This window comes from Castanea sativa, chromosome 4, assembly GCF_040712315.1.
Source record: "Castanea sativa cultivar Marrone di Chiusa Pesio chromosome 4, ASM4071231v1".
Lineage (NCBI taxonomy): Eukaryota > Viridiplantae > Streptophyta > Magnoliopsida > Fagales > Fagaceae > Castanea > Castanea sativa.
The window spans coordinates 15,769,111-15,796,786 of record NC_134016.1 but is presented as its reverse complement, the minus strand read 5'-3'; the positions used below and the strand labels follow the sequence as shown (position 1 = coordinate 15,796,786).

General features: G+C 32.4%; 3 protein-coding genes across 5 annotated transcripts; 1 reads left to right on the top strand and 2 right to left on the bottom strand.

Annotated features, from left to right (window-relative positions):
- Positions 1-1,573: 1,573 nt before the first annotated feature.
- LOC142630493 (amino-acid permease BAT1 homolog) lies at positions 1,574-7,092 on the bottom strand. The gene is made up of 7 exons (XM_075804489.1): positions 6,858-7,092; positions 6,517-6,699; positions 5,241-5,360; positions 4,943-5,134; positions 3,706-4,011; positions 2,848-3,030; positions 1,574-2,184 (listed from the first exon to the last, which is right to left on the bottom strand). Exons 1-7 carry the CDS (start codon positions 6,963-6,965, stop codon positions 1,693-1,695), a joined length of 1,584 nt encoding a protein of 527 aa, XP_075660604.1. The 5' UTR covers positions 6,966-7,092; the 3' UTR covers positions 1,574-1,692.
- Positions 7,093-13,880: 6,788 nt separating this feature from the next.
- LOC142630799 (psbP domain-containing protein 2, chloroplastic) lies at positions 13,881-17,135 on the bottom strand. Its single transcript, XM_075804851.1, has 4 exons — positions 16,687-17,135; positions 16,237-16,392; positions 14,674-14,996; positions 13,881-14,261 (listed from the first exon to the last, which is right to left on the bottom strand). The coding sequence occupies exons 1-3, from the start codon at positions 17,074-17,076 to the stop codon at positions 14,736-14,738; spliced, it is 807 nt and encodes a 268-aa protein (XP_075660966.1). The 5' UTR covers positions 17,077-17,135; the 3' UTR covers positions 13,881-14,261; positions 14,674-14,735.
- A 3,145-nt stretch (positions 17,136-20,280) lies between these two features.
- On the top strand, positions 20,281-27,595 carry LOC142630335 (NAD-dependent protein deacylase SRT2-like). Of its 3 annotated transcripts, XM_075804324.1 has the most exons (12): positions 20,281-20,513; positions 21,400-21,442; positions 21,559-21,796; positions 21,949-22,014; positions 22,933-22,978; positions 24,344-24,504; positions 24,604-24,733; positions 25,148-25,312; positions 25,936-26,063; positions 26,611-26,710; positions 26,797-26,866; positions 27,088-27,595. In XM_075804324.1, the coding sequence occupies exons 1-11, from the start codon at positions 20,466-20,468 to the stop codon at positions 26,848-26,850; spliced, it is 1,179 nt and encodes a 392-aa protein (XP_075660439.1). In that variant the 5' UTR covers positions 20,281-20,465; the 3' UTR covers positions 26,851-26,866; positions 27,088-27,595. The 3 variants fall into 3 exon arrangements, with proteins under 3 accessions (XP_075660439.1, XP_075660438.1, XP_075660440.1); XM_075804323.1 differs by having other exon boundaries at positions 20,284-20,513; positions 26,797-27,595; XM_075804325.1 differs by lacking the exon at positions 20,281-20,513 and adding an exon at positions 20,721-20,842 and having other exon boundaries at positions 26,797-27,595.
- Positions 27,596-27,676: the final 81 nt, after the last annotated feature.

Genomic DNA, 27,676 nt, shown 5'->3' with positions numbered 1-27,676 from the left:
AAATTTGAAAATCGTTGTCATTGTATGTGTAAGTGCACAATTGCACCTAGACCCAAGGACAACTGTGGGTCAGGCTCAATGAGCCTTAAACAATGAAATTTTGTAGAGTGTGGGAATGAAATCTAGTTTAAGGATGCAAGGAATTTATTGAACAGGCTCATTGGGCCTGAGCCCACAGTTGTCCTTAGGTCCAGATGCAATTGTGCACTTACAATTGACGCCGTCTGTTGTGATCCTTGAGACTCAGCATTGTAAGTGCACAATTGCATCTGGACCTAAGGACAACTGTGGGTTCAAGCCCAATGAGCCTGTTCAATAAATTCCTCGCATCCTTAAACTAGATTTCATTCCCACACTCTACAAATTTTCATTGTTTAAGGCTCATTGGGCCTGAGCCCACAGTTGTTCTTGGGTCCAGGTGCAATTGTGCACTTACAGTATGATATAAGTTTTCCATAAGTTTTTAAAAATTGGCATTTTTATACGAGTATATTGCAATTGTTCCATTATGTTATTCTTCAGAATTTCTTGATGCAAAACATAGAATTTATTTATTTTCTTTTTCAGTTTTGTTTTGTTTTTTTTTTAGTTTCTATACTCTGAAACTTATTTCTGTGTTTTTTTTAATTAATTTTGGTTTACTTTCATTTGTTATAAGGGGGGTTGTTTCTTTCTTTGGAGAGACAATTTTACAGGTTCATTACAAAATGTAATTTCAGCATTGTGTTTATTTAATTCCACAAAAGAAAAATGAGACTAATTTATACTTGTCGTGCATCTATAACTTTTCTCTAATGATGAATTGTCTCGGCAAAGTTGTTCTTTTGTATTATAATTCCTATGCTTCTTGGGGGCAAAAGAATAGTGGATAATCTTGTAAACATGGTTCTAGAGATTTAGTGTGTGTGTGTGTATGTACAATATATAAAATAGCGGTAAACTTGAAACGGTACACCGATATTGACCAGTACTCGAAATATATCTTACCTCTGGCTAAACCGATACAGCCTCCGATACGGTATTGACTTCCTTGCTCGTGAGTGATGAGAGTGAGAGTGAGGTAAAAAAAAAAAAATTAGGAGGAGTGTAAATAGTTTGAAGGTAAAATCAGTGTGTAAAATATTTTACATATGTGAGTGGGTTATCTTACGGTCATTTACATTAATTTTCAGTTTGACTTTATTTTCCTGAGTTGCCAAACACCATCATTGGTGTAAAATGTTTTCCAATTTTCCTTTACACCCGAAACAAACACAGCCTTAGTTTCAATTGTGAGGAAGAAAGAGATGTGGATCTATGTTTTAAAGAAAAATATACCTATAAGAGTTGAATTGCATACATCTGTATAGTAATAAACATGGTATACATAGTTACAACTTGGTCTAATAGTTCTCAAACTATCAATTAAAAAAAATTTATTGCATTGTGTTTTCATACATATCTCACTATATATAATACCTGACTACAAAATATATTTTGTTACACTACAAAAAACTTCTAATTTAAAACATAATTTTAAATAATACATATTGAATTTTAAAAAAATATACAATCTAATATATTAATTCAATAATTATCCAAAAATAATAATCATATCAAATTTTCCCGTGCATCGCGCGAGTCTAGGACTAGTTTATATAACAAGGAGTTCATGGAAAGAATTCAACAAAAATTTACAATACAAGAGAGAAGTTAAACCTTCCCATTCTGACCATCAATATTCCTAACTGGTCCCCTAAACCATTTTCTTGCATCCAACATCCACCAAAGCATTATTAGACCCAAACCTACACCCAATGCCACTGGTGCATAATTGAAAGTATTCCAAGTAATTGGATAGTAAGTTGGCAAAAGGAAGACTGAACAGGTATAACAGATCCACAAAAAGGCAACCAAGCAAATTGGCCTTCTTGCTTTTCCCAAATAAAATGGCCCAGGCTTGAAGTTTTTCTCAGCCATAACCATTCTTGCGAAGATTGGAACTGCATAGCCGCCAACCCAACCAATTGTACATATGGATGTTATGGCAGTGAAGACTACATTCACTTTTAAGATTGGAAGTCCAAGAAGGATGCATATGGCTGCACAGAGCCACACAGCATTTGAAGGGACTTTGTGTTTTGGGTGCACTTTTCGCCAAATGGATGAAAAGGGAATTCCTTTATCTCTTGATAGAGCATATACCTGAAGGATAACATGGTTCAGTGAAATGGTTATACAGAAATATAAACAGAAAAATTCTAAGAGATAGTTCAACATGGATATTGCTCTTGACATTTCTAACAATATGAAGTCTAGAAATTAGATGTGCATACAAGAAAGTAATGTTGTCTTGTGCATACAAGAAAGTACAGTTCAAAACTTCTAAATTTTTTGCATTTGCTTCTCTTTCTAGAGAATATATACAATACCATAGTTATACCCGTAACAATGTAATGATTTCACCTAAGTATAAAATTGGGAAGCTCAAAGTCTATTGTTCATAACATAGTTCCTGTGCAGGTGGACAACTTGAGATGCTGTTGTTCACAGGATAACATTTATCCAGACCCTTTCAGAATTTTAATCTTAATTGTAAGGAAAACATGCAAAACTGAGGCTCAGCAGCAGATATATGGGAGATGCCCAATGGTAATACATGTAATGACATACTTTCACATGATTTATATAAGCTGGCACAAGGACTACACTAGAAAGCTCTTGCTAAAGTTCACTTGTTTTGCCACTGCAAAACAGGTGTTGGTAGTGGTTCCCCAAACTCAAGCTAGAAATGAGCCCTCATCCCCTCCAAATCCCCATTCTTCCCAATGCAAATAATAACTATGTAAAAAAATGATAGCCGCTTACCACTCTGGCAGCACTAGTAGTAATTGAGAGCCCCCCAAAGAAGAATGAACCCCATATGATAAATAGTAAAATTATAGCTCCAGTAGCACTATGATATCTACCATGGAATGCATCATAGAGTATTTGAGCTGGCACAAATGCTCCAGCAGTTTCATTGGTTGGATCATATAGGTAGCCAAAATCCTGAGTGAAAAATTGCAAAGCATATCAAAGAAGGAAAATATCCAGAGAATAATTGGAAAAAAAGAAGGTAATGACCCTACTAAAAGACAATATAAAAACATACAGTGTACGTGGACCTCATTGTTACTCATATCAGAAAGTGAGAAGATTATGCTACTCAATTTGCATTAATATCATTGCATAGTAATTTCTAGAAGCAGCAAGTACTTATGACAAGAGGAAGATTGAATGCAACTTTGAACGCTCACTTTGTTGTTTATGCTACTACCTCCATCTCACAATAGACAAGACTTTTGAAATGACACAGTTATTATCAAAAAAGGAAAAAAAATATAGTGATATTCCTAAAATTTCCTCTAATTTATATTAGAGGTGGCATAACTTTTGACAATAATCCTTTCTGTTTTTTGAAATAAGATGAGGGGAAAATAGGAAAATGAACTTCCATTTTTGAAAGTTTCATATATCTTAGGACGACCTAAAAGGTTAAGGTTATCATCTATATTATGGGACAGAGGGAGTATTATTTAGGGCCAAACAAATGAATAAAAGAAATAGAGGAATTGAAATAACTCATTACAACCAGAGTTCTGAACTTTGCAGTAGTGTCTGATTACTTGTTTGGAAAGTAAGGGCCAAAATCAGAGACTAAAATTAGTCATCATGACAATATACCTGAATGCTGAAAGTAAGGGCCAAAATATAAGCCCATCCAAATATTGAAATGATCCCGATGCTGGAAAGAATTGCAATAGGGCCATTCTTGTCTGCCCCTCTGGTTTCCTCAGTTAAATGTGCAGCAGCATCATATCCATATAGTGAGTACTGGCTGACTAGAAAAGATAGAATGACTGCATAAGGTTTGCTTGATATTCCAGTTGTCCCAGGTACCACTTCAAAATTCGTGAACACGTATGAAGCAGATTGTGTAGTCAGTGCTACCAAGGGCAGCATTATAACAATAACCGTCCCTCCAATGACCTGAAAAAGGGATTGCAGCCAAATGTTAGAACTGAAAATATTACATTTCACATGTTAATTACTTCATAAAAGTTGATGTAGAAATTGGAAGAGTAGGTTCTGCCAGTCAGGCTTACTGAGCTGGATGAGATTTTCCGATTAGAACTCCATTAATTACTAATGCCTAACTTTGCCATGATAAAGACAGCTCGAAAGAAGATCTTTTTAAGATACACAAACAGTTGGAAAGAAAATCCTGGGAAAAGAATAGAAACTTACAAGCATTCCATCCCAGAAAATTTTAAGATTCCATTTCCTAAATTTTGGAAACCAAATAGAGCATGAGGTCATAAAAGCCCACTTTAGGATTGAAGATTTGTCCGTATGCCACTGCAACAGGCCCTAATTGACTAGTTGATGATTGTTTATGTATTACAACTAAAAATTGGACTAACTTTTCTGATTTTTTGAGGCAATTAGAAATGCTATTAATTTTTTATGCAAATAAAATTTTAATTTTTTTATCATTTAGGCTTACAACCAGTTTTTTACTTCAGTTATTTTTGTATTTTGATTTCACTTCTGGTAATGACACTATAGTAGAGGAATGTATATAATTTAACTGCTATAAGAAAAATGGACTTTAACATTACTATATAGTTTTTTCTGCAATTCAATCGCTTTCCAATTTGATTAGTCTCCGGCATAGCCTAAAAATTTCTTAACAGGAAATGAAGCATAGGTAATGCTAGATTAGGTTCCCATAAACAGAGATGAAAGGAACAACTCTTGGGAAGCGTGAAAATGATTGTATCTTATGTTTGCTCACTGTCTCTTTTTTTTTTAACACCATTATCTTGATTATCAACTAGAATATAAATGGTTCACATCTTGATTATCAACTAGAGTATAAACTGTAAAAGGCATACAAGCAAGCTTATATAGATTATACCTGCCACCATATTGAAATTATATCGATGAAGGCAATCACTTCCAGTGCAAAAGTGTTGAGAAATGCCCATATAAGAGTCAGGGCTATGTACATACATAGAAATAACCATTTAGGAGCCAAGTACCCTCCATCCTTATTTGTGCCAGTGCATAATAAAATGATACTTTGCAGTGTTTGTGATCCTGCATAAGCCTTCTCCACCCAGTTAGGGAAAAAAAGAAGTTAAATATGATTACCAATTTACCATATACCTAAAAATTAATAGAAAAACTCTATAAAATATTTGGAAAAAAGGTACCTGTGTGCCTATGCCGGCAATGAGCCCTATGGTCTCTAGCCAAGCACAACACCATGATGCAAATGGACCCCATTTGGGACCAGCTAAATGGGCAGCCCAGAAGTAAAGAGAACCAGTAGTCTGTTTAACACACAACCAAGAGATAGTCAGTCATCTAAAACTTCAGCAAAATGCATTCATAGCCATTATTAAGGGAATAATGATTTGTAATAGATATTAACAAGCCAGGAGAAAAAAAAAAAATTGGACCATATAAGGTAGATCTAACAATGTTGCTGAGAAAGCAGGCTCAAAACAAGTTTTTGGATGTAAAGACAGAAAAATTTACTTGCTGCAACAAGATTACTTCTAATTTAATCTTGAGTTCTATTTCCCAGAGATTCTCACTTACCTCCTGAAACTGGTTTAATTGCTATCCTATTTTCACTAAATAAAGCAAAACTTTTGAGCTTATCTGTTGTGTTGGGCACTGAACATGGATCGTCAATCTTCCGATCCATAAACATGTTTCTTGTAAAATACTTGCAACGTACATAAAGCCAAAAATTTGGTTTTCACTCAGTAAAGATCATACATTGGACAACTATTCTCTTGTGATGAAAATAAGAAAGCTACTTGATTTCTCAAAAGGTTTAAGTTGTAACAAGGTCATGCTTAATAGAATTTGACATGGCTTTGGAAATTTTGACGTGAATATCATCTTCCTATATTCCTTTTAATTTTGATTTCCATAGAGGGAAAATCAATTTTCAGTTTCTAATTAGCCCAGTAGTTGCATCATGTTTCCTTTCTTATGCTTTTATAGATATATGCATTTGGATAATGAGCAGATATTAAATTCAGGAGCAAATGATTAAATAGAACAAATCTCCATGGCAGTTTTGGTCACTATATTTTGACCATGTTTTCAATTTAGTACTCAAGTTTTTATAACTTCATTTTTGTCCTAATATTTTTAAACTTATTGTCATTTAAGTCTTTATCATCATCTCACTTACAAAAAAAATAATAATAATAATTTTAAGTGCGCAGTGTAATTCATTAATCACACAGGCATTTTCTGTAAGTGAGATTATGGCATAGACCAAAATAACGACAAGTTTAAAAATATAAGGACCAAAATAAAATCACAAAAACTTGAGGACCCAATTGAAAACATGGCAAAATGGAGTGACCAAAAATGTATTTTTGCCTAATATTTTCAAGTACTGAAAAACTAGATCACAAATAGGATTTAAATAAATAAATGAACAGGGGAAGATGGAAAGGTACTAACTGGGAAAGAGGAACAGATCTCAGCCATTGCAATTCCAACAAACCAGGTGAAGAATGATACTACCACCCACCCCCAAACTAGACTTGCAGGACCTGCATATTGAAGACTTGAACCATACAGGGGAGTAATCCCAGTGAAAAGGGTCATAGTTGAAAATGATATTGCCAGTGTTTTGAACAAAGTCTGCATCAAATTAGAGCAACACTATTAGTAAAAGTCTATATAGGAGCAAATCAAACAAGAAAGAAGAAGAAAATCTATGCAATGATAAAAAGAACATCATAAGGAGCAAAAAAACAAATACATATAGTAGCAAGATAACCAAATAAAGGAATAGTTACCATTTCTCTTCTGAGTTCTTGCTTGTAACCCAGCTCATTGAGCCGCTTCTCCCCAGTATCCATTACTGGGATTTGTGGCACCTCAGGTTCCTGTTGGTGGTTCCTCATGATATCAAAGATATCACTTGGAAATTGAGATCAAAGATGGTTAAACAAAATTGAAATAGTGAGCAGAAAGAAGGGTCTGACTTATAAACTTTTTGTATATTCTGCTTTAGAATTTTTAAAGATCCAGCTTTGGGAAAAGAGGGTGCCGAAAGATATGCAAGTCAAACTGTTGCCAAGTTTGAATTATCGTTAATTAGTTCCCTCCAATAATAGTTTTAATTACAACTGTCAAGTGTTATATTTGATTATTTTCCCATACGCTTCTTAGTTCACACTCTTGAGTTTTGCGTGGTCTATATTGCTTCCCAAAGTACAATAAAAGCTGCAATAATAAAGTGTGCTGTTTTTAAGAAATTAGTATATTCTGCACATACTGTGCCTCACTCTCTCTCTCCTAAGAATAGGTCCCATGCATAAGACCATATGTGAACTCTTATGTGAAGAGCGTATAATACAATAAAAATTTTAAAAAAAAAAAAAAAAAAAAAACCGCACCCAATACACAAAACTAAAACTTCCACTTTTGTATGGTTAAAAAAAAGGTGATGGTAGGCCCTTGCTTTACCTCTAACTATTTTTTAAAGAAGTGATTTCCGAACTTGAACCAGTAACATGTCACTTTTACTATCAATAATTATCCATAAATGACAATTTACTACATGTAAAAGACAATATCCTTTCACATCTTATATGCAACTATTACAGGAAATATCAAAGATAGAACAGGAAATCTCAAAGATGGAAAGATTCCAAGAGCCTTGAAGAATATCTCCATTCCAATGGAATCCAGGAAGTCCAAGATCGCGGCCAATTATCTTGAATAAATATCTCATCTGATCTCATCATGTGGTCAGCTTTGAATTTTTAACGGGCAGGAAATAATATGCACGCAAACACTTTGACTAGTTGCAACTTGTGATCCTTCTGATTTGTTAATAAAACATCTTCCAACATTGGTTAAGATTTTTTTTTTTTTTTTTTTATAAATTTTAGAGCAGCTCAAACTCTTTTCCCACTCAAACCCCCAAACTTGCTAAGTCAACTACACCTTAATTTTTACGATTTATCTCTCTTGAGAATCCTTTGTTGTAATCATATCCCAATAGATCATGGTTGATGAAGATCTAATTAATTAAGTCCCTAAGTACCAATTCAAGCTTACAGTAAATAATAATTTTCAAAATTCTAATAACACAAATACTTTCATTTTTTTCACCTTAGAAGATTTAGGCAAAAGAATAAAGAATATATGCAAGAAGTAATGAGGATTGATCATACTTATTATGGAATAAAAACTTCAAAGAGTTCCAATATAGTTACTTGTGGGATTAAAAAAAATGATGTATTTCATGAACATAATGAAATATAAAAGAAAAATGATGAAGTTAAATAACCTTGTAGGGGAAAAGAGAACTTGTAGCTTTCATTATAGTCAACCTTAAAGTATTCAAATATTTATAATTTTTTTTTTTCGATTGATTTTATTTAAGAGATAATAGAGTTTGAAGTTAAACTCTAATATAAAATCTCATCAAATTATTCCCTATGATCTAATCTCAAGTTGGAGATATACTTGAAGATAAATATGAAAATAAAAAATTGTTGATAAGCGAACAGTGTGATAGATGAGACCAAATTGATATAGGTCGATCTCTAAGATAATGAAATAGTTCAAACGATTAAAATCATTTTTATACACATGCTAATATTTTTTTTAAGTTTTACATTTGTTGAATATAGGTTACATATTTTGTTAAAAACATTTTTGTTATTTTATCCAAAGAAATTGATAAGAACAAACAAATTATTATTTTTATCTAAAAATTACTGTAATTTGGAGCAGTCATTTGTTGCAATTACAATTTTTAAGTTTAACTTTTATTATATAATATATGATATATGATATATAATATAACGCTCTGTTTGTTTCAGCAACGATGTTTTCTAGAAAATGAGTTATTTTCTAAAAAGCATTTTCTATAAAACTATCTCATTTTCTAATGTTTGGTAGAAACTTTAAATAAGTTGAAAAACAACCTCATAACTTCCTTTATTTAGCTTGCTGTGAGATAAAGTTCTTTTCCAAAAAAATTTAATGGAAAACAATCTCCAAAAATAAGTCATACTTTTTATGTTGACCAAAGATAGTTTTCCTTTGACTCATATTTTTTTATGTTACCAAATACTGGAAAACAAGAAAAACTATCTTTACACAAGGTTTTCCATTGAAACAAACGGAGATATTATAACTAAAATCATTCGTCTCATAAATCATAATGAAATCATACCTATCGGGTTTTTAGTTTTTTGTTTTTTGGGGGTTGGAATTTACGTTGGGTCTTTGAGTCTTAAAAGGATTAGAAAATGAAAAACAAAATTACTTACGCTCCGTTTGTTTCAATAGAAAACCTTGTGTAAAGATAGTTTACCTTGTTTTCTAGTGTTTGGTAGCATAAAAAAAGATGTGTTAAAGGACAACTATCTTTGGTCAACATAAAAAGTATGGCTTATTTTTGGAGATTGTTTTCCATTAAAATTTTTTGAAAAACAACTATATCTTACAGCAAGCTAAATAAGGGAAGTTATGAGGTTGTTTTTCAATTCATTTAAAGTTGCTACCAAATATTGAAAAATGAGATAATTTTATAATAAATGCTTTTTAGAAAATAACTCATTTTCTAAAAAACATTATTGCTAAAACAAACAGAGCGTTAATCGTTTTTGCCTTTTCTTTTCGTGTTCCTTTTGAGATGTAAATGAAGTCAAACCAACCCCATCAAAGTTTGGGACACTGTTTGAAATTTTGGGACACCGTTTTTTTTTGGAGAACAAACACATAAATTGTTTGAACACTGTCAATTTGTTATCATGCAATCCATACTTTTCACTGGTCCGTTTCATCATTTAAAAGAGCTGGCAAGAATCTGAGCTATCTTACTCAGCCGTGTGGGAACCAGAATTAAAAACAGAATTAACTAAAGCTTCCACCCTAAGACCAAAAATAAACTTAGATTATCTTTTATTTTTTTTATTTATTTTTGTATCAACTGTTGGAGCATTTTAATATTAATTAATTAAAATAAATTTATATGACAATATAAATATAAAGATATGAGAGTTAATATAGAAAATGAGAAGTTAGTGAAAATGTTTAATCCTACATTGGAAAAGAGAGAGACTAGTTTATTCATTTTAAATGTGGTGATTAATAGGTTGATATGTATTGTAGCAATTTGTAAAAAAAATTGAAAAATAGTTTGTATCTCTATTATTATTTTTTAGAATAATTTCCTTATTCATTAGTGAGTAACTGACCTTTTTATTATGGAAAATGAAAAGTTATTCACCCACTTAATGGATTACTTGTTGGGCCTATTTATTTCTTCAAAAACTCCTTATTTCATCCATTAATTGTGTAACTCCAGCCCATAATATCCAGCACATCCAAGATACTGAAATATAACAAGTTGAAGTTAACAACGTGAAGACACCAAAAAAATCCAGCAAAGAAGGGTGTTCTTTCTGGTGGAGTTTTGGGCTTGAACACTTTGTGCAGAGATTGTTCTAGCCATACGATATTTGTTAGGTAAGTCAAAGAAAGTCTGCACCGGTTACAAAGTTTAGCTAATTAAGGGCTTGAATCTCATTAAAGAGGGCGAGTGCTGCGCTTCAATCCAAGTAGTGTTGTGTATTTTCTAATCTCAAATAAATAATATTCAGAAGTATTATTCAGTCTCTTTTTGTGTTATTTCCATTATTATTGTGTTTGCACCAACATCAACCTATGGCGTCCATTTTTATGATTTTTGCTCTTAATAATTAGATCAAGATAGAAGACACCAATCAATTTTTGGTGTAGACAAGATTAAACCCTAGATTTCTTATTCAACTAACAGATACTTTACCAATTGAATTGACTGGAACTTACAAATATTTCCTAATCATGTTGTGTTCCAAAAAAAAAATTATACTTTTTATTTCAAGATGACTATCTAATAATTGCAGAATTTGTCAAACCCTTCTCTTAAGTCATGAGTTTCCCCCTAAAAAAAAGTCATGAGTTTCAGTTAGCTTACTTAGTGAAGTCTATTGTCATCAAATAACAGATTTGAGGTTTAAATCCTACCAACAACAAAAATCAAATGGTAGCTTTGCTTAATAATAAGAGTAAATATCATATGGTGGACACTGTAGGTTTAAATTTATTGTATCAATAAATAAATGTATAACCCTCTCTCTCTCTCTCTCTCTCTCTCTGCCAGGAAATTTAATTCTTTAGATATCTTCATAATCCTGAAGGAGTAGAATGCATGGACAAACGTGCATTAGTGATTAGCCATAGCCCTCAAGACATGGAAAGCAGACAGTAGTGGAGCTACTTAAAAATCATGAAAATCCAAAATATACATGCATGCACCATGACTTGAAGGCTGGGGCACATGCAGAGCTCCTTCCATTGGCTTGAAGATGCATTGTGGGCTGTGGCAGAAAATAGAACATTCGATATTGCTTAAATTATGTTGCATATTATGTCAAACACTGGTGGTAAATGGTAATTACTATATAAAAATTGATTGGGTCCATTTTATAGGTGCCCAAATTTCTAAGTTATTCGATAAGGAAGCATTTAATGTATTAGTCAAGCTGCAATCATTTTTCTATACTTTCATGACACACATCACAAGTGTCTCACCACTCTTTTTTTTTTTTTTTGTCTCGAACTCATAATAACTAACAGTATTTTAGAATATTTAATGTAACCCTACCTGTATATAAGGACACCCATTAATAAATGACAAAACTTAAATACAGTATTTTATGTATTGTTCCTTAAATTCTTCTCTTAAGATTTAGCCATGTAATTACTTAACTAATAAATATACTTCTATTCTAAGAGAAAAATCCACGTGGTAGAATCTTAAAAATGGAACCTAAAAAACAGTTCCTAAGTATAAAAAAAAGATATCAAAATACTGGTGATAGTTGATACTCTAATGATTTCAAGGGGGGAAAAGCATAAATCAAAGCATGCCATTCCAGTGTTACTGGTATCTCTCCTCATCTTATGCCATTAGTCAACTCATAAGGCTGGCTGGTGGGATATACATACATATATTCTAAGGCACGAGAGATTGAATCTTGAAACTAATTAAGCCTGATCAGAAGGAAGTGGATGCCGCTGATTCATAAAGGCTATATATTATATCATATAAATTAAACCTTTATTCAAGTCCATCAAGAAAAGTCATTCGGGAAGTTCCACTACATGCACACTGCTGAAAAAGATCAAGCATGATCAACGAATCATATTATATTTATTATAATAAGATAGAATCTGATTTCATCTAAACGAAATAATAGTTTATTATGCCATGGAACGAATTATTAGTTTGTGCCAGAACTTAATGTAGGCTCCAACGGCTACTCCATTCTAGCAAAAAAATTATAAATTTTTAGAAAAGCCACTTAATTTATTTGATTTCAATGTTTGCTTCCAAAAATTCTAATTAATGCAAAGCAATTCTAAAAGTATTCTCTAATTTGTATTAATTTAGCTAATATATATTTCACATTATTATTATTTGTGAAACACATTCATTTTATGATTTAAACAATGCATCACGCAACTACACTGATGGTAAAAATATAAACATTGAGAAGCTCAAAGGCCCAAATCCATCTTTGTCCTTTAATTTTTTTTAAATATTGTTTAATCTAAACAAATAAATTAATATTATAATTAATATCATTAATTATTATAGTTAAGTCAAAATTCAGAGAAGTTCAACCCCTAAAAACTGTTCATTGTATGTCATTTGGTTATACTAAACTAAACTACTAAAGGCCCAAGTTTCTGCCACGAGTCATTTGTATTTTCTAAAAATTTCAAAAATCAATTTACATTATATTTAATTTCATTACTTATTACTTATTAGTATTCTATTAGATGTCTCCTCAGCTTGATGGCTCTATTTGGCTCATCAACTAAGGCACCTCTTTATTTTTATGGAAAGTGTATCAAAATTCCATCGTTTGATATTGGCATTAAGACTTTGTGGATATTTTGGTTTGCTAGAATCCGAAGATGCAATGATCTTTTCTCAATTAATAAATTTTCTAATTGAGTAATTTTAATGTCACTTGTGGGTTGGGAAGATTTTGATTCTTGATTGAATATTCGATCTTATATTTAATCTTTAAGCACATAAGTTGAATACTTCAATTACCAAGACAAGACTTGGTGCAATGTGAAATCCAATGGTCCATCAGGCTTTTAATCCTCATGTGTGCCCAAAACAAGTCTACTTCAGTCGGCAATGGTATTTGACATAATTAAAACATGGTCAATTAGGCAACAAGTTGCAATAGATACCTAGTCTGATGTGGGAAATGCAAATAGGATTTTATTTTAATTTAGTTTTATTTAATTTTAGAGGTCAATTATATAATTTTTTTCTTAGCTCCTATTGACTAATTAGGTTTTAGTATTTTATTTAATTTCTTAAACCAAGATTACTTTTATATTCAATGATGAAGCTTTTACCCAAGTCATTAGAATTAGAATTTAGTCCTAATAGTCTATATATGCGTGTTAATGTACTCAGATGGAGACAAGTTTATGATAAATAAAATCTAAGTTGGAATTTTTCTAATGGTTCAACTTTAGCCAACCCTAGATGCCAATTCCTAGGTTTTCTATCCCACTTGATGGAGATTCCAAATAAGCGTAGGTGTTGATTTATTAATTTATCATATTTTTCAGTTTTGTTTTTCTTGCAAACTTCTTTAGAGAATTTTGTACTGCATCAGTTTTATTATCAAACTTGTTCTACTTCAATAATAACAATAGGGAAAGTAGCACTAGCAGCTATAGATATGGATGTTACAACTACCACCACAGCACAAGTCAACAAATTTGGAATAAACCTTTTTTTTTTTTCGTTGTTGTTGTTGAAAGAATGGCCAATAAACTTGGAATACATGATACAATTTACAAAAAGCCTAGAGGCATTTGCTGAAGAAATCTTGAATAAGAAACATTAAACAAAAATAGCACACCAGTGTTACTTTACAACTTAAGCCCATTTAACTGATTTTGTATTAACAAAAATGAATAATCAGGGATTAAGTGATACCAATGAGGGCTTTAGTGATACCCGTCATAGTCTTCTCATAACTTGAAAGGATGGTTAAATCCTTAAAGGATGATTCTTCTCTTGATGAATGCCACAAAAGATACTTTTCTGCCATTTGAATCCACCAGCAAAGGTTACTTCCATTCTAGAGCATTTCCATCTGAATAAAAAAAAAAAATTTGCTTATTCACATGGGGTCGACTACGTAGTGTGATTATTCACATATTTGAAGTTATTTTCATATTGAATGAATAATGAAGTAGACCAATAACTGCTATAACTATGAATATATGCATGCATATATGTATCAGTTATATTTATCTATGAATGTATGTCTACATCTCACTAGTGGAATCCACAAGAACATTGGCAACAAGTTTTCAACACTACCTCATCTTTTTTTCCTTTGATTTTAGTACTGAATATTTAATCTAGAACTGAACTGGGGGAAAAGTGTAGTAGGATTTAATCATGTCAATGTGGTTTCAGAACACTCATTTACTACTTCAAGCAAGCTTCCAATATCCTTGCTTCCAACATAAACTGAATACAAGACAAGTGATTGGCATTACCTTTGCTTTTGAAGATCAAGCAAAGACAAAAAAATGAAGTTTCCATGACACATGTTGTGATTTTATGTCTGGGGTGCTGCATCAAAGGAATGAAGAACTTGCTCCAACATCATTCTGGTGTGGACATCAAGAGGACTATCTGGTTTGTCTGAGTGAGTAATATTTAAGAGGTAGAGTTTCTTAGAGGCCACAAATACAGCTGAGAAGATCCTTTTCATCCCTCCCCTGGTGCTGTCAACCTTATACTCAAACTCATACACTTGTGAGCCTCCTTGGCCAGATCTCTCCGCAACTGAAATCACCTCAGCATCATTTGTACTTTCCTATATGAGAAAACTCATGACTGTTTGCCTTGAATTTCCTTATACAACAAGAGAACTGTTGAAAAAAAAAAAAGAGAGAGAAGAGATGCACAAACTCAACCAAGCATAATTTAGCCATGACTCATAAAAAAAATATCCAAGGACTATTACAGAGGTGGCACATGCATGACTTTAATTGTTTCTCCAACTGAAACTTCCTATGTTCTGTTCTGACATTCAATCCGCCAATCAGTCATATATAGCACTTTACACCCAAAAGCAGTCAAATGATAGATAACAGACCAGTGAAGCCTTTTGGGTCCCCAAAGTGGAATTGGTATAAAAGAAGGGCTAATCATGCTCAAAAGAACATGGGTAAAATAAGTGAAAATATCTGGATTGATGAAAGAACCTAATGTAACTTTCTGTCATAGAAGCTTTACTTGTCCCCTTCCGCTTGTTTCAACTGATACTTGTAAAAGAAACATGATTTTGGATTGGTAAGTTACACAAGCATCCAATGGATCTTGAATCCATAACCTCACACTCTCCACCTGGAACTTATAAGGGAATGAGGTGCCAATAGAGCTAGAGCTCATTGGCTATGATAAAAACAATTAACCATTTCAAGTTATCCAAATGAAAGTTCTTCCTCTTATTTAAACCAACCATCTATTTAAAAATCCTTTCCATTCAAAAGTTGAAAATATTTACACCAAATAATCACTAGTGATTACATCCAAGCATGAAGCATAAAGTTATCTTGAAAGAATAAAGATATTAGCATTTGATGGCTCATTGAGATGGATAGAACCATAGTGGTGCTTCAATTACCAACCAAAAGTTTACACACAACAAAAAAGATCAAGTTGTGTTTCAATCTTAAGCAGGCAGTGCAATTAGAGTTATAAACCAAAATGAAAACATATGGAACACCTTGTCCTTGAGGTGTTAATTAAGCGAGAAAGACACAGTAATATTAATTAACCTAGTGAAAAAGTGAAACAACAGCCAGAAGTGCTCGCACAAAACTAAAGCAAAGGTCTCCCTCTAATTATGAAAATATCTAATCTTTAAAAATGTGGGTTTACCCTTTTATTGCCCATCCTATTCTTTTTTTCATGTGTCCATTTGGATTTGCTTTTACCATTTCACTAAGAATCAACAAAGAACTTCATTCAATTTAAATCTCCTTTCTTCCACATTTGAAGCAATTACATACAATACCCACCAGAAAGCAGCATTTAAACAAAAAAGTTACCTTGCGCCTTTCGGCCTGTATAAGCTTTTCGGCTACAAATTGAGGAGTCCCAAACTCTCCAAGGCTTGTAAGACGAACTGGGTTTACCACAACCCCAACATTGTTACTTCCCTTATTAGCCTCTTCAAACAGAACAGTTGCCCCTGCCTTATCAACCTATCCACGCAAAACCAACCTCAATTATACAAACAACATTACTGAAAGTGTGTCTGTCTGTTGGTTTGTATGCTCCTACTATAAATTACCAATTGTCCCAAAAGCTCAAGCTGTTAGGAAATGGTGAATTTAATAGGCTTTGGGAACCTCTTGCTATGAAACCATAATAAATTACCAACCGTCCCATAAGCTTTAAGTTCTTAGAAAATTGAATCTAACAAAAACTAGATGCATTCAAAGCAAATTCACGCAACACATACATGGTAGAGTAGAGTAGAGAGAGAAAGGTAGTACCTTGATCCAAGAAGAGGGTCTGAGGAGAGTGAAACCCTCCTTGGGATCTATGTACCTTTGGAGCTGCAATTCTTCAGCCAAAATGGGCTTTGTTGTCATGTTTGGCAAAAACCCATTTGAAAACAATGCAAGAATTACTAGGTTGAGGTTCCTCCTCTTGCTCAAAAAACCAAGTTGAGTTGCTTTGTGAGTGTCATTATTAATATTCAAATTCAAATAATGAGTGGTATCTGGGTTGTGTTGTTGAGTTGACGAAAGAGAAGCTTGGGGCAATGAAACTGAGAAGAGGGTTCTGGGAGAAGACATTAATGTTGGACCGTATCTAGCATGATTACAGAGATTGTGGTTGTGGTAATGGTTGAAGAGAGGGAACCAAATTTGCAAAGCCATTACTTTTACTCTACTCGTTCGTTGGAGATGATGAGGGCCTCTCTAACACGTTGTTGGGCTTTTTAGCCTGCCCACAGATTTAAGGAAAATGCTAGTAACATTAAAATAAAAAAATTTTAAAAAAAACATAATTTTTAACATTACTTACTGTGTGACAATAGTTGAGTAATAAAATTCTGGATTCACATGAACTCACCATATTTTTTTCATCATTCACTACTCGTCACATAAAAAATTATGTAAGTTTTTTGGTTCTAGCATTGGTCAATTAAAAAAAAAATTGTTAGCCATAATTTGTCCATACGCATAAACAGCATGTTGTGTATACACAAGCATAGTTATTGTACATTTCAAATTTTCTTTCCTTTAATAAAAAATTTTATATGTTTTTTGATGATGAAAGAAGAGAGTGGTTGTGGTGTATGAAGAAACAGAAACAATTAAAAAAATTAAGAAAATTTGATATTTTAATAAAATAGAGTTTAAAATAGATAATATGTCGTATGCTCTTTGAAAAGTGGTTAAGTAACATAGAAAAAGTAGGTTCTTATGCTAAAATAGACAAGAATTTTTACACATGAATGCTCTATTTCCTCATGTCTTTTATGGCTTTTGTTAACAGATGCAACAGTGATTAAAGTGCATTAAAATGTATTATTAAATAACATTTTTATACATTTTAAAAAATAAAGTCGAACTATACACATATATTAAAAAACACTCATAAACACAATGACATATTAAAAAAAATTACCCCTCAAAAGTAGTTAAAAAAAATGATCAAGATGTTATATGTTCCAAGCTTCAAATCAAATTTCAATATTAACAAAATATATATATATATATATATATATATATGTATGTATGTATGTATATATACATGTTCCCTCTTAGCTTAACAATTCCGGCCTAGCTCTTTTCATAGAGGTAAACGAAAAGAAAAAAAAAAATTTATTTAACCATCGAATAGGAAAAAAAAACCAGAAACATTATATTTATTTGGCATAATCAATAGAAAAACAAATTCTATAAGAGTCCTCATTAAAAAAAAGGGTAATTATACTTTGCCCCTTAAACTATACCCTTTTATACTTATCCTCCTAAATTATGAAAATACACATTTATTTTCCTAAACTATTATCCGCGTAATACTTGCTTTCCAAAATATTAAATTGCATATTTACTCGCTTAAACTATTACCCATGGAAATAAGTGTGCAATCTCATAATTTAAAGGGGTAAGTGTAAAAAAGAATATAGTTTAGAAAGGTAAGTGTGTATTATTATAACTAGCATGTAACTCCATGCAAAGGCATGAATGCATTTAAAATTAAACAAAATTTTTATTATAAAAATATAAATGATTAGTCAAATTATTATTATTTTTTAAAAAACATGTAATACATGCATTTATGCATACGTGTAGATACATTTAAAATTAAATAAAAAAAAATTATCATAAAATATAGATAATTAGTCAAATTATTTTTTTAAAGCAAATATAATTAGTCACATATTAAAATTCTTACCTAGATTTAGTACTACTTATGATCATTTCTCTTCTTCTAATTTTTAATAAGATAGAATATGCGGTGATTTTTATTTTATTTATTTTTTGAGAAACATGAGGTGATTTTTATTAAGTATATGTAATTTTTTTAAAAAAAATTTATAGTTCATTAATATTATATTCTTAGTATTTTGCACTCATTAACTCACTTGACACAAATATTAAAAAACTCAAGTAGACACATGGCACATGCTTAAGTGGATAATTATAGTGTAGTCCCCACATAAATTTAGACATGTGCAAAATTGGATTATAATTTCAAATTCTAATTCAACTTTCTATAAGTTTTACCTATTAATATATATATATATATATATATATGACTTATAAATTTGAATTTTTTTAGTTATATGATTATGTTTTTTTATGGTTTATTATATTGGACTCCTCGTTTTTTACACTAAATTAACTAATTTGGTACAAAAATTTAAAATTTTAGATTAGATGAAACACGTGACACAAAATTAAAATCTAATTGAAATTCAATTTTTACACAAAATTAATTCACTTGGCACAAAATTCTAAAATTTAGATTAGATGAGACACATGTCATAAAATTAGACTCTAATTTAATTTCAATTTGAAATTTAATTAGATTTTCTCTCTGCTTTACCTATTATTATTATTATTATATATATATATATATATATATATATATATTTAAAAAGTAAGTGTAAGAAAAATATGGTTTAGGGGGTAAAGTATGATTTCCAAAAAAATATATATATTTGTAGAACAATTTAGTTAAGGTAAATGAGCTCTCTAGTCTCTAGTAGATAATGCAAAACTCATACTACAGCAGGAAAACTCATCTCAATTCTTATTGTACATTTTGATTTTTTTTTTTTTTGCATTTAATATTATTTTTAAAATATTTTAGGTAGTTGTGATGTTTGTAAAATTATGTAGCAAACTAGTATCTTGAGACTCTAAAACTCGAGTTCAAACGTGAAATTTGATTTTCTAAAGTTCGAGTTGTGTGTGATAGCAATTTGATGTGGAAAAAAAATCCACGTGGAAATCGAGTATTTAAAATTCGATTTCCAGTGTTCACCTTATCCTTTCTTCTTCTGTGGACTCCTTTCTTCTTGTTCTTTGTTCTTCTTTGTTCACCCGGTCCTGTCTTCTTCCGTGGAATCCTTCATCGTGTTCTTTCTATTCCCGTGCGGACTATTCTTCTTCTTTCTCTATGTTCTTCTCTTCGTCTTCAATTTCTTCAGAATCTTAGATATTTATTGTATTTCTTCAGATTCTTCTTCTTCTTTTATGGAAACAAGACTCAATTTCCACGTGGCATAAATATTTCTAGGTCAGCAATTAGAACTCGAGGCTTTGAGTCTCGATTTCTTCACTTAGCTCGAGCCTCAAAGGCTTGAAATGTTATTCTTCAAAATTCTTCCCACTTCGTGCTAACTAATGATATAACGTGGCAAATTCATGCACTTCTGCAAATTACCTCTGTACACTACTATCACTAAACTAACCTAATTCAGCTTTAAGTCATAATTACAAAGTCCCTGACTTTTCGAAATTGATGGGTGGAGACTTATGCAACGTGGGAAAAAAAGTGCCACCCAACCCAAGTGGTAGTGGACCAAATTGGGAAGACAAAGAAAGTGAGAAACAGTTAACTACCCCCTCGATTTGTCCAATGCTTCTTTCTATTATCAAAAACACATCTTTATAATAATAAAATAGACCCACAACCACAATCACAACAGCCACGAACTCCACGAAATAACCTCTTCTCTTTGCCATAATCCGACCACCTTAAATTTTGCTGAAGAAATAATCAGATATTCAAAACGCCAACCAACCAAATGGCTTCTATGCTCATGCGGTTGCATTCTCACCCACCCTTCTTCTCTGTAAGTTCCAATACTTTTTCTCTTTAATTTCCTCTAATCTTTACCATTCTGCTATAAAATTTATAAAAAAAAAAAAAGATTTCTGTGAAAAATAATGAATATTGCTCAAGAAGTTCATCTGTATTTTTGATTCACTCAGCTATTCTATTTTCCAAACCAAAGAGAAGCCAAAGGGTGCATTTGTATTTGCTTCAACAATAGAAGCGTTGGCATTTGCTGGGTTTTGAAGGAGAATTATTACACTTTTAGTTAAGGATTTTTTTTTCGGGGGGTGGAGATGAGAGATGAGAAGGAAAGAGAATGATGTGTTGGTTCAAGTTTGGAAATGGGTACTGGAATTTATAAAGTACTACTTCACATTTGATGAAATAATTGCTATAATCATATATTTGCTTGTTGCTTCTTTAAAGTCTATTTCAGTTATAAGTGGAGGCCCTTTATCTTTCATTATTGTCAAATTATTTTGTATACAGCTCTACAGAGAAGAATTTATTGAGTTGCATTTTAGATTGGTCTAAATTATATTAAATGTTTAGCAAAGGAAAAAAAAAATGTCAAAAAGGAATCGTACCAAATCGTTGAATTGAAAGCAAATAAGAACTCCATTCATAATCTTGTGCGAACATATCTGAGGAGTATATTGGTAACTTTTAGTTCTCAAAAATAATGATTGGAGATTTTATTATAGTGGACAAATGAAATGTACATTCTGCAGAAGCTTCTTTGAATAAAATTTCATCAAAATTCATATATGCCTATCCATTTGAGTCTACAAGAAAAGTAGTCTGTACTGTTTGATATGTAATTTTGGCATCATTTCTCCATGAATCTGTTCAGTTGTGGATTGAATTTTTTTAATACTGAATTATTCACTTTGGATAAGCAGACCTCTAGAAGTGCAAGTGAAGTGCTGGGGAGTATTATGACAGGCAAGTATGCCCATGCCATCCACCAAATTCTTTAGCGTTATTAGATAAATTTCTTACTTATGTTCTGTATAAATGGGTGATATTAAAAGTGCTAGCAAACTCTTTTTTATTTTTAGGTTTTCTTCAATCAAGTCGCAATAATTGGAAATCTCCAAGTAGAGGAAGAAGAGTCATTTTGTTTCAGGGCTCTATAAAGTCTGTTAAAACTTCATGCCGGATCTCATTTCCAGGGACCTCAACAGGGAGAGGAGAAAGAGCACCTTCAAACTTTTTGAGGGACAAGAAGTTGGTTCCTGATTCAGATCCTCCTAGCACTAGTGATGTCAACCTTTTATATCAATTCTTTGATCAAAGGTCAATCTTAGATGTTCTCATATATAGTTATATTTTAAAATTCCGGGTTTCTTATGAAATTTATCTTATGAATCCTAGTGCTTAGTTTTTAGCTCTTTTTTTAATAGTTTTCTTGCCAGATTCTGTTTCATTGGTTATTTGCTATTATGCAGTAACAAGCTCATGGTATTAACGGGGGCTGGAATCAGTACAGAATGTGGAATTCCTGATTATAGAAGGTTCTACCTCCTCTTTGGTTCTTGTAAGCTTATAAGATCCACAAATCTCTTGAAACTTTTCCCAAATTACTATTTCACATAAGCACACAGAACTAAAGGATGTCTCTACCTTTGTGTTTTATATGTTTCTAATAAAGACCTTTTAATATTGCTGATGCAGCACCTAATATTGATCACATTAAGCATGTGCTCTTTGTTCCTTGGCACATATAGACTCTACCCAAAACATTTTCAATTATTTTGCATAATTGTTTGTAATAGTTGATACTTCTTCTCAATTGTCTCATTGATCCAGTCAATCCTCATTTTCTTTTGACTATTGCCGTACTTTTCAAATCATATTAATTATCCATATGAATATCAAAGGTTTTAAAGGCTTCCAATACTGTTTAATATGTGTACTCTTATATGATGTTTGTGGCCTATGCTGCATTTTGTTAGCTGGTTATCATCAGCAAAGAAAATGAATAAATCTAGCTATCTCAGTTTTCATACAAATTTGTTCAGCAAGCTCCTGTTAGAGGTAGACTCACCTATTATCTCAATATTTTTTTTTCTCATTTGTGATTTTATCACAGGACAAAAAAAATCACCCTTCTGTTAAATTGAATATACATAACTGCATAAGCCTCTGGTTCATCTAATTATGCGGTTTAGCATTAACCCAAGAAAAACCTTATTTTGTTATTTTTTTTGGAGCGGGCTTTGAGTTGATTAAAGTGTTCTTGCTCTCAATATGTCACACTAAATATATTTTTAAGGCTTTGTGGTGGAATTTATCATACCTGTAAAGTGATGCTTCCTTTTAAAGTTTATCAAATGCCAAATCTTTTTTTTTTTTTTTCCATATTTTCCCTAAATGGTAATATTTTTCTACTTTTTAAATAATATCAGCTTTTATTTTTTATCATGTTGCAGTCCCAATGGTGCTTATAGTTCTGGTTTCAAACCAATTACCCATCAGGTGATCTGAAGGCATGTGCTGTGATATTTATCCCCTATAGCAGTATGTTTTTGTATGTCTTATGATTACCCCACACAAGTATTTAGATATATTAGGAAAATGTTTTAGTGATTTCTGTAATATTTATATTAATAAATTTTCTTCAATGCTTGAAGTAGGAGATGTAGGTCCGATGTATCTTTGTATGAGGACAATTTATAGATCTAGAGTATACTTCCCTGTTCCCCAAGTACTGCAAAGCCTTAAGAAGGCATCTTTCTGATTCAGTAAAGAAGTAAAATTGATGAGTACTTTTTTTTTTTTTTGGTCTCCCCTCTTGCCTTGCTATCTCATTTCTTCTTTTCTGGTGCACTGCTCCCTTATTCATCTTGCTCTCTTTTTTTTGGCATGATATTTCCCTATATCTCATCGCTTTCTATACCCCTAATCCTCTCGGATATACTCTCCTCTCTACTTTCTTGCTTTTCTTATATTCTGATCCGTTCCATCCCTCCAACCTGTTTCATCTTCTTTCTTAAATCTTCTCTTTTTATTTTATTTTTGATAAATCAATAGTTGGGAGGGGAAGGGATTTGAGCCTTGGATGTTTGCATTGGAAACACCAAAAGGTGCCAATTGAGCTACAATGTTCTTGGCATTAAATCTTCTTCTCCTTAATTTCTTTCCCTCTATATATTCAGCCACATGTTGTCACACCCTAAATCAATTTTTAATAAGGAGGGGTCACACATCTGATTTTGAAGGTTTATTGAAAAGAGCAAGACTAAATAGGGAGGTTTAGTAGCATGTAAGTTATATTTGGATAAATTTAATATTATTCAAAACTCAACGAACATGCTAAGAACTTGAACATAATCATCTATTCAAACCAATGGCAACAATAATTTGGCATATTTTCATTAGTTACCACTTCCTCCATTCCATAATGATTGCTCAATTCGCATTTTTTTTGTCCCATAATGTATTTCCATTCCAACTATCAAGGCCATTCCAACTATCAGGGAATTTCTTTCCCACAATACATCTAATGCATGTTTGGAAAGTTATACAAAAGGATTGTTTTTTTTTCTTCTGTTTTTTATTAAATTTGTACGTGTTCCAACTGGGTCACTCATTATGTGACAAAGGGAGTATTAATTTGGATTATGATACTGGTATTTTATGTTTTATAGTGACTATTTCCAATTCCTTTCTAAAGACATGCTGTTGTTTTAAGATTGAGTGGAGGAAGAAGAAGAGTTAAAATTAATTCACAAAACATTGACGCAGTTGATCAAAGCTCTGAATGATCACCTTGTAAATTACTGCTGTTTGTGTTTCTAAATATCAAGTTTTCTTAAGTTAGTATTGTGGGTTTCTCAACAGGAGTTTCTCCGATCAAGTCGGGCCCGCAGGCGGTATTGGGCAAGGAGTTATGCTGGATGGAGACGGTTTACTGCAGCACAGCCTGGTGCGGCTCATATTGCTTTAGCATCTCTAGAGAAAGCTGGCCGGATAAATTTTATGATTACACAAAATGTTGACAGGTAAGTAGCAGTTGTATGTCCTTTTCTTTCAAATGTGTAGCTCTACTTGTGTCAGGAGCAAAGCCAATGGGATTAATTTTAACATTTATTCTGTTTCAGGCTGCATCATCATGCTGGTAGCAACCCACTTGAACTACATGGGACTGTGTATACTGTAGTTTGTCTAGATTGTGGATTTTCTTTTTGTCGGACTTCGTTTCAAGATCAAGTGAAGGAGCTCAATCCAAAGGTTAATTTTGAGTAATTTATTTTTCCTGGAGTTGCAACAATCTAGGCTTCTCATATCACATCATTGGTTACTTCCACATTGTCACCTTTTTTGGCTCAGAACATTGTCATCTTCTCTTTATGCTTAAGAAGGGAGATTTATGAGTGAGCCTTAATCTATGTCCAATGGAAGGCTGTGTTCTTCTAAGAAGAATTCAATGCTATATTCATGATCTAAAAATATAATTGTAGGCAAGATCTATCCTTTTGCATTGTAAATTTAGATTTTCTGGCCTTCTAATTTATGTATCCTCTAACCGTCTGTCTATGCCTGGAATAAAACCTAATGTTTCATCTGGCCTCAAACCCTTGTTTTCTTTCTCTTCTATTATTTGGGATGCATGACTGATTAGCAAGATTGCAATTTTTACTGCAGTGGGCAGCAGCAATTGAAAGTTTTGATTATGGAAACCCTGGTTCGGACAAGAGTTTTGGCATGAAGCAAAGACCTGATGGTGATATTGAAATTGACGAAAAGTTTTGGGAAGAGGATTTTCATATCCCTACTTGCCAAAAATGCAATGGTGTTCTCAAACCTGATGTAAGATTTTTTTTTGCTTTTATAAAATTAAAAGTTTTCAGTCTACATTTTCTGAAAGCACTCATAATTTAACAGAAGTAGGATCATGAATGTGGCCCTCAGGTGCATATCCATGTGACAAGCTGGCAAAGGCACCATCACACAACTAAAATGGAATTGACTGGGTCTGGTCATTATAGTTATTGTTAGTTAAAAAAATGAATTAAGAAGTATAGATAGATCCAAAAAATGGCCTAGATCTTCATGCTAGAAAATAAGTATTTGATACTGTTTATACCCTTCAAATGAAGACATTGTCCCCTTTAAGCTATGGAGAAGTTCTTGTATATTTTGATGTACAAATAAAGGGGAGATTGCATCTTGAGTATGCATTGTAGGTCTATAAATTTATTTAAATTGTTTGAAAGCTGGGTGATTACATTACATGCAATAAAATGAGGGCCATTTTTTCCATTTTTCTTTTTTGCGTTGTTCTTTTTTTTTTTCTTTTTCTTTTTTTTTGTTGGGTACTGCTCATTTGCACCCAGCAGTTTTACACACATTTCATAACTTTTCTTAAGTACATTGGGAACTCAATTAAGGTGGTCTTTTTGATACTTTTGTTTTACGTGGTAACTTTGAAGGTTATTTTCTTTGGTGATAATGTTCCCAAGGATAGAGCTGATAAGGCAATGGAAGCTGCAAAAGGATGTGACGCATTTCTTGTGTTAGGATCATCTCTGATGACCATGTCTGCTTTCCGGCTTCTCAGGTACGTATTTATTTTGTACACATGTTTCACATTGAAGTGAGCGAAAAGTTTAATATTACATAGGCAATGCTTGCTGCATACCTCTACAGAAGGAAATATCTTCTCTCTATTGTGCTTGGTCTATCCTAATTCGTATGCAAAACCTGCAGCATATAAAATTGAATAAAGGACCACTGTCATGAAGAGAGCGAGCAACGATATATGAATTAACAGCACATAATCATAGTTCAGCAGTTTCAAATGTATTTTTGCAAGAACAAAATACGCTAAATTTATGATTATTTTGTCTTCGAATTCAATGTTTATTTGGGCTAGAGTAAATATACAGTTTGATGCCTGAATAAGTCATTTCCATGTACATATATGTTATAATTACTTTTTGATATCCTGTATAGCTCAGATAATCAAGTACTAGAAGACTGTTTGATTTTAGTATCAAGATTCTGATTTAGAAAGCAATAAAGCTGATAGAGAAGGAGCCACCCACACATTTTTCTCTTAGTATTTTATTCTTTAGCTGAAAGGCTTCTAACATTGAATTCCACAGAGCTGCTCATGAGGCAGGTGCAGCTACTGCGATTGTGAACGTGGGTGTAACCCGGGCTGATGATATTGTGCCCTTGAAGATCAATGCCCGATTAGGAGAGGTGTAGTTTCTTGATATCATCTTTGCCACTAGTTCTACACACCGTTATTGGCTTTATCAGTGCTTACTTTCCTTGTATTGTTACAGATCTTGCCAAGAGTGCTTGACATGGGATCTCTCAGTATCCCTGCTCTCCTTTGATTATACTTGGAATGAGGTACCTTGGAATCATAAATATAATTTTCGTCTAATGGTGATTTTGATGGTTGTTGGGCACCACATGGACTTGGAATGGTTTCAGCAAATTATTAATATTAATTGCAATTGTTAAGTTATCCTTTTATCATTCTCAAGACAGTTGACTTCTATTTGAAGGATGGCTATCTGACTTAATGAGCCATTTAAATGGGATAATGTTTTCATTTCCTTGGCATTCAGAAATGATGCAGGACACAGCCACCCTCCCATGAATTTACAAGTTCAGTTGACAGAGATGAGCCTTAAGATTTTAAAGGCTACATCAAGATACTGGGAATTACAGGTTTATTAACACCTCTTTCGGGCAAAATACATTGCCTACAGCCTGAAAATTTATACAATTCTTGGGTAAAGAAAGGAAGAAAGTATTGATCATTGATCTGTAAGCCTCTTATGTCTTAAGGTTGGTCTAGGGTGGAGAAGATTGAAGTGAAAAGTTTTTTGTAATGAGACCATTGAAAAGCATCTCTATCTCTGCTTTAGAACATTGAAAAAAATAATATTTGTTAGTTTACTGGTTTAGATTTTTATTGGGACGAGGAAGATTCAAAAAAATCAGAATTCTTGGTCATGTCAGATAGGGAGCCCTCTTCAAGCAGTTTTTATTTTGAAGTTATCAATTTGCCTTCTGTAAAGGGTTAAATACACCATTTTATGTGTGGATATATAGTGACTTCTTTTTATTTTCCTTGTATGAGTAAATGTGTGTTTTTTAAGTAGGTAATAAATGATTTAATTAACGAATAGAAGAACCTCAAATGCAAGAGTC